The following is a 7864-nucleotide window of genomic DNA, read 5'->3' as shown; positions in this document are numbered from 1 at the left end:
CCTCCTCCTCCTCCTCCTCCTCCTCCTCCTCCTTCTTCTTCTTCTTCTTCTTCTTCTTCTTCTTCTTCTTCTTCTTCTTCTCTCTCTCTCTCTCTCTCTATCAGAAGGAGATGGATCATCTTGGTTCATTTTTGTATGGACTACAACTGGACTTCTAGTCTCAATTCAGTAGATAAAAAAGTCATTCTTAAACCCCAATTATGTTCCAGGCACTGAGCTAGGCTCCAGAAATGCCAAGAGAAAAGCAAAATAATCCCTAATCTCATGGAGCTTACATTCTACTTTGGGGTATGAATTTTGTCTGAACTGTAAGTAGTCAGAAGTTTTCTTTGCTAAGAGAAACTTTTCACTCTAATTTTAAAAAGGGTAAATTAGATTTATTCTACTTAACCCTGGGGCAAAAATGAAGTACTAGCTAACTAGCAAATGAGATACATAATTGTGGCAGTGGGTTCCAAGACTATGTACTATGATTGTTAAAATGTTATAGTTGGGGGCAGCTGGGTAGCTCAGTGGAGTGAGAGTCAGGCCTAGAGACAGGAGGTCCTAGGTTCAAACCCGGCCTCAGCCACTTCCCAGCTGTGTGACCCTGGGCAAGTCACTTGACCCCCATTGCCCACCCTTACCAATCTTCCACCTATGAGACAATATACCGAAGTACAAGGGTTAAAAAAAAATGTCATAGTTGTACATTTTGAAAACATTCTTTTTAAATAGGGAAAGCATAAATGAGTGACAAAAATGTACTCCATACTCTCTACTCAATTGGTTATTCCCATGTAAAAAGTCTTAGTATGTTTGAACTATGAGGCCATATTCTAGGTATTGCTGATTTATCTAGTGGCAGATTTTTTAATTGCACCCTAGTGCTTAGGTGATAGTGATGGGGGAATGGGAATAGATTCTGAGTTACAAGACTGGCAATTAACCCCAAACTGATAAAGTTATGGCCAAAGGAAAGTTTAATGGGAGAATTCCAGGGGCCAGGGCAAGCCAATGAGAGAAAAACTTTTGGAAGGAGAGCCTATCAGATCTCCTTTATTTTCCTTTTTCTTTTTAAAAATATTTTTCCCCAATTACATGTAAAAACAATTTTTAACATTCCCACCTTCTCTCCTGTCCACCCTTTCACTCACTCCTTCTCACTCCATGAGATGGCAAGCAATCTGACATAGATTTCACATGTTCAATCATACAAAACATCTTTCCAAATTAGTCATTTTGTGGAAGAGATTAACTCTCTTCTAAAAGCAGGTAGATAGTACAATAGATAGAACACTGGGTCTCAAGTCAGGAAGACATGAGTTCCAATCTGACCTCAAACATTTTGTTGTGGGACTCTGAATAAGTCACTTAATGTCCTTCAGCATTAGTTTCCTCATTTGTGATTTGGAGATAATAATAGCATCTACTCTGATGGGTTTTTGTGAGGACCAAATGTGATTACATTTGTAAAAACTTAGCATATAGTGGGTGCTTAATAATAGCTTGTTCCCTCCTCACCTCTCTAAGAAGTACCATTTAGAAGACAGAACTTTCTTTCTATAGGTAAGACCAGCCTTCATTTTTTTTTAAATCTCAAGGCCAACTTCTTATGCTTTTAGACTCTAAAGAGGAACATTTGTTTGGTTTGCCAAGAAAAAAAAAAAGATTCTCTGGGCTACGAGCCAAGTCTTCAAGAATCACAGTCGACTGATGCTTTGAGGCAGCTCAGTCCAGAGTATCTTCAGATGCAAGTTGGTATCCACAACATGAAATCCAGAACTGTATTCTAGAATCATGTGTGACTTTACCAATTGACATATCTGTAGTATTCTCTTCCAAGGGCTTTGAGCAAATTTTGTCTTCATAGCTGTATACCACCAGGCTCCAAAGACTCTTTCCATGTCTAATTCTGTCATCCTGCCCAGGTAGTTCACCCCCTTTCAGAGCTTCAGGAAACTCTCACCTCATTGATGAAGTCGCCAATGTCTCCAGGATGGGGTACAACTGGCCTGATGGGGTACTGGGGCTCAGCTCCCACTGGCCTCTCATCCACCCGCCTCACACCTGGTGCTTTGTTTAATACGTGGTCCATTGTCTCTGGTTGTTGAAGTTGGCTTAGGTCATAATCCTAAAACGAGGGGAGACATTCAGTGTTAGAACTAGGGTGGAATTTGTTGGAGGTCATTAAATAATAATAATAATAATAATAATGATAACCACAGTAGCTTAATCATACAGTCTTTAATAATTTACAGAGTAATTAACTCTTGCCCAGGTTGCATAGCTAGTAAATGTTGGAGACAGGTTATAAATGGAGTCCTCCTGACTCCGGTGCTTGAAGCTAAGCAAGTCTAACTATTCCTCCATGTAACCTTTCCTTCTCTGCATCCATGATTCTTTTTTTTAATTATATTTTTATTTTGAACATTTTCCCATAGTTACATGTTTCATGTTCTTTCCCTCTCCCCCAACCCCTCCCCCCCCCGTGGCTGATGCACAATTCCACTGGGTTTTACATGTATCATTGATTAAGACCTAATTCCATATTATTGATAGTTGGACTAGAGTTATCGCTTAGCATCTACATCCCCAATAATATCCCCAATTGCCCATGTGTTCAAGCAGTTGTTTTTCTTCTGTGTTTCTCCTCCACAGTTCTTTCTTTGAATGTGGCTAGTTTTCTTTCTCATAAGTCCCTCAGCCTTGCTCTGGATCCTTGCATTGCTGCTAGTTGCATCCATGATTCTGAATTGAAAATCAAAGTATTTTAAAACTTCAAATCACAAACTTACTATTTAGTTGGGAAAAGAGAAAACTTATTCCCATCCCCTAAATTAGTGGGGACCAATGAATACAAGCAATTAATAGGCAGAGAAGAAAATGAGGAGAGGCTAAGTAGAATGGAATCAAGGTAAAAGTCCAGTATCCACAGAATCAACCAGTCTTTGGGGCCTTGGAAGGAGCCAGCTGAATTGAGGAGAAATATTTGTTGGTAGTGTATAATTTATGCATAGAATAAGGTCAGGAAAAATACCTCTTGAATGGAGATTGGTCTGACAAAGAATCAACCTAGGATAATGAATTTGAAAGTGGCAGGAGGCTAATTATGCCCCTTCCTCATTCAGCTGCCGCCATGCAATTGAGGGTCCAAATAGGACCGATGGCGTCAAATATGTGAAAAGCTAAAATATGGAAGGGGAATTATTGATATTCTGGTGTGACCTAGGGCCAGGAAGTAGGCAGAAGTTATAGGGATGTCATTATTGGCTCAATATAAAGGAAGAATTTTTCTAACCATCAGAGTCAGAACAAAGTGGCCCAAAATGGCTTGTTCCATTTTTCATTCGTGGTACAGGCCACTCTGGGTGAGCTGGCAGATATTTTCACCCTAATCTTTGGAGCATAAGAGTATTTTGGATGAGTGGGGAAAAGAAGCTGCCCCTACGGAGGCCTTAACTGAGTTAAGCTGTCTTTAGCTTGAAGTTCATTTATAAAATAGACACTGGCTACTACAGCTTTGCAGAGGAAAAGAAAGATGAATGGAAGGAATAAAATCCCCAAACACATTTAGACATTTACAAATGAGAACCAGAGAGAGAAATTAAAGGCATATTAGAAGCTATTAAGGGAGCTATATTCTATTCTACCAGGGCACGAGATACTGAGACAGTAGCTATAGGCACGAGCCTGCTAAGGCAACTGGCGGCTTTGGTGGTCTGGGATGGCCTCCCTCGAGCCAAGCCCATCCTCAGGTGCTTTGATCACTGGGGTTCCCCCCACCCCCTGGACCGCTGGAGAAAGGGCCTGCGGTTTCCTTCCTTCCTTATGTGAAGATGGGATTAACTCTCCCCTTGCAAATGTTTCTCAAATAAAATTTTAAATCTTGGATTTTGTGAAAATTATACCCTTAGCTCTTCTGAAATCTACCCTACTGTCTTTGGGAATAGTAATGACAGTCTCTGCGCCCCTCCTCCCCCATATTATACATATGTCTAGATGTATATACAAATATATATTTAATTATATAATACATAATTAATACATGATTTAATTAAGATAGTTAATTTAATATATAACCAATATAATTTTAATATATAATATCTATCTATAATTTAATTTAAATAATAACTATTAAATATATATACACCTGACAGTTTCCACAGTACCATCCCAATCTTTGATATAATAACCAACGTGCATATAGGGCTTTAATGTTTGTGGAAGACCTTTACATATATGATCTATTGATACTCTCAGCCATTCTGTGAGGTAGCTGCTATTATTATAATACCCATTTTGCAGATGAAGAAACTGAGACAAGAAGAGGTTAAATGACTTTGCTGAACATCACACAATCATGTAAGGGAAGAACAACAGGGATTGTTATCTCCCTCTTACAGATGCGGAAACCATTATCCAAAGAAGGCAAATGACTTGCTTAGGAACACTCAGTGAGTTAATGCTGTCAGTTTAACTTTTAACCATGGTAGAGGTGGTGATGGGCTGATAGGAAACATTAATAAAGAACGTGGCCTCTCAGCCAAGCACTGAGAGTTCTAAGCGCACTCTTTTCCTCCACAGCAAAGAACATAAGGTTGGGGAGGCAACAAACACTCAATAAATACTAATTTTTTTTGAGGTAGTTTAGGTGGCACAATAGATAGAGTATCAGGCCTGGAGTCATGAAGACATATTCCTGAGTTCAAATCCAGCCTCGGACACTTACTAGTTGTGTGGTCCTGGGTAAGCCACCTAATCCTGCTTGTCTCAGTTTCCCCATCTATAAAATGAGTCAGAGAAAGAAATGTCAAACCGCTCCGGTATCTTTGCCAAGAAAACCCCAAAAGGGGTCAAAAAGAGTCTGACAGGACTGGAAAAACAACTGAACCAAAGTCTTTCATTGCTGGTTGCCTGCTGGACAGCTCTAGTTGGATCTTTCATCAGCATTTCAAACTTGGCATCTCCCAAACTGAAGCCTTCCCTAGGAGAGACCCTAGGTCTGATCTTGCACCTGTTTCCATACTTGTAAAATGAACATAATAACACCTGCATTGTAGTTCCTACCTCCTAAGGTTATTTTGGTGATCAAATGTAGCCAGGTGGCACAGTGGATAGAGTGCTGGGCTTGAAGTCAGGAAGACCTGATTTCAAATTAGCCCTTAGACCCTGGGCAAGTCACTTAACTTTGTTGGCCTCGGTTTTATCATCTGTAAAATGAGCTGGAGAAGGAAATGGCAAACCACTCTAGTATCTTTGCCAAGAAAACCCCGAATGGGGGTCATAAAGAGTGGGACATAACTAAAAAGGGACTGAACTTTGCCTCCCAAGCAAAGTTGATACTTTTCACTAACATCCAAACTCCTGATTATCTTGGCTCCTGTGGAATCTTCCAGTCTTGTCTCATACTATTTTTCTTCATGTTTTCTATCTTCCAGACAGACACACTGCTCTTGTCCTGCTCTCACCCATTGCCATGATTTTTCTCAGGCTGTGGTGCTTGCCTGGAATGGAATCTTCTCCAGTCTCCACTCATTGAAATCTCTTCCTTTTCTTCAAAATTTAACTTTGGTACCACTTTTTCAATGGGATTTTCCCCAATCACCCTTCCTATTCACCTCCACTATTCCAGCTAAAATGTCCTCTTAAGATTTGTCATAGTACTTGCCTGGAACTCTTACTATGCACTAATAATAATGACAATAACAACAATAATGATAAAAATAATAGCTAACATTTATGTAGTAATTAATATGTACTTAGCGATACACAATTATCTCATCTGATCCTCACAACAGCCCTGGGAGTTGTTGCTATTATTATCACCCCCATTTTACAGATGAGGAAACTGAGGCAAGGAGTGGTTAAGTGATTTGCCCAGGGCCACTCAATTGGCAAATATTTATGGCCAGATTTCAATTCAGGTATTCATGAGTTCCATTTTGTGTCAGTTATTTATTTATATGATCTATTGTTTCTGTTAGATTGTAAACTCTTTGAGCTCTGGGACCATTTTATTTTCCATCATTTTATGTCCAGATCGTGGCCCATAGTAAGCACGGAGGTTCCTAGGATCATAGATATAATGCTGAAAGGGAACTCAGGGGCTACCAAATCCAAATTCTTCACTTTTCAATGAATGAAAAAGAGGACCAGGGCACTACAGTCACAAACAAAGTAAATGTCAGAGGTAGGATTTGAACCCAGGTTCTCTGGCTCAAATCAGTTTTATTTATACTATTTATTGAACTGAATGAAGAGAGAGTAGAGAGAATTAGCTTTTTCCTGAAGAAGGTGGGTCTCAAAAAGATAGGTATTTGTCTTAGACAGATGAGTGAAAGTACCAGTACTCCACCTTTTTTTTTTGAGTGCCATTCAGCTTTGATCTTTCCCAGCCTAATTCTCTTCTTCTTGAACACTGAATAGCTTGAAAACAGCTAATGTATTGAAGGGATGGAGCCATAAGGAGAGAGGTTGGAGCTGGGGTCCTAGAGAGACTTGAGAGTGAGCCCAGACCCTCTCACCTGGTCTTCCTCGCCTCCTCCTTCCTCGTCATACTTCAGGATGTTGTCTCTAACATCATCCTCAGGATCAATGAGAAGCTGCTTCGTATGCCGCTCCTTCTCCCGGCGTTTCATCCATACCACAAACAGCAGAACCATAGCTACAATGGTACAGAACCAACAAGCACATGAGAACTTTGATTGCAAAAGGCAACACCGATATCCTTTAATTCCTACCTCTTTGCCTTTGCCTATGCATCCCTTCCTTCTCCTCTCAGCTCAAATCCCAAAGGTGCTTGGGGAAGCAGTGCTGGATTTGGAGTCAGAGGACCCATGTTCTATTCCTAGCTTCGCTACTTACTAGTTATCTAATGGCAGACAGTTATTTAAGTGGCATCAGTTTCTAGCTCTCTAAAATGAAGGAACTATATAGAAGGTATTTTTCCTGGGGACTCAATGTGCAAAAGAGAAATGCCTGTGGTGATGCATAGGAAATACCTATGATAGACTGATTGACATCTTGCACTTCCTTGATGGATTCTGTCAAGTCCTGGGGGGAATTGGCTGCAGCTTTTTGTTAGCTATTGGCAGCAGAAGCAAACAGCACTTCTGCTCTGTGGGTCCCGTTTTATTAAAGCAGTATTTGCACTAGAGTTAGAATTCAACCTCATTGTAAGCAGTATCAGGACTGGGATATTTGAACATTTCTGGTCTAGACTAAGCAAGATGAGAATGGAAAGCTTTGGAATCTAGAGCTGGAAGGGATCTTGAACATCATGCAGTTCAATGCCTTTGTTTTGCAGAGGAGGGAACCAAGATGGAATTTTTAAGATCACACTCATGAGAAATAATAGAGCTGGGAATTTGGTCCTCAGGTCCTCTGATTTCAAATCCAGGCTCCTTTGTGGCATGAGGCTTCCCCAGCACTGTACCTTTTTTACTAAATGCAAGAAAAGACAAAGTTGAAGAAGCAGTTGTAGTTCTCAAAATACACAGCAGGAAAAGTGGAGATGGTTTAGCATATACTTGCCCTCCTGATGACAAAGGAGTTGGAATCGGGCTACAAGAAATCAGAACACAGATAAGCTGAGCTAAGGCTCTGGGTGCAGAATTGCACCAGATCAAAGATTCCACCTGTCTGCATGGCAGGGTAAGACTGGGGGACAAGGGAATCATATCTTGCATAGGTTTTCTTGCTTTTAAAGCTATTATTATCCCAACTATTCTCTTCTTATTGCTCCCTCTGCCTTCTCTCTCTCACTTTTACTCTTTTTTCTTTCTTTGCCTATTCATCCTTTCCCTTCCTTCCTTCCTTCCTTCCTTCCTTCATTCCTTCCTTCCTTCTTTCCTTCCTTCCTTCCTTGCTTCCTTCCTTCCTT

At 40.4% G+C, this 7864-nt stretch overlaps 1 protein-coding gene across 1 annotated transcript in view; it reads right to left on the bottom strand.

Moving 5' to 3' along the window:
* Window positions 1–7864, bottom strand: part of CDH4 (cadherin 4) — a 464726-nt gene that overhangs the window by 5855 nt on the left and 451007 nt on the right. Inside the window, exons 15-16 of the mRNA XM_044659642.1 lie at window positions 6507–6646; window positions 1949–2113 (exon numbers count right to left, since the gene is read on the bottom strand). Of these exons, the coding sequence (XP_044515577.1) occupies window positions 1949–2113; window positions 6507–6646 (305 nt within the window). The remainder of the gene's footprint in view (window positions 1–1948; window positions 2114–6506; window positions 6647–7864) is intronic.

The sequence above is a fragment of the Gracilinanus agilis genome, chromosome 2, assembly GCF_016433145.1.
Source record: "Gracilinanus agilis isolate LMUSP501 chromosome 2, AgileGrace, whole genome shotgun sequence".
In the NCBI taxonomy this organism is placed as follows: Eukaryota; Metazoa; Chordata; class Mammalia; order Didelphimorphia; family Didelphidae; genus Gracilinanus; species Gracilinanus agilis.
The sequence above is the reverse complement of the archived record's forward strand: the minus strand, read 5'-3'. Positions and strand labels throughout refer to the sequence as shown.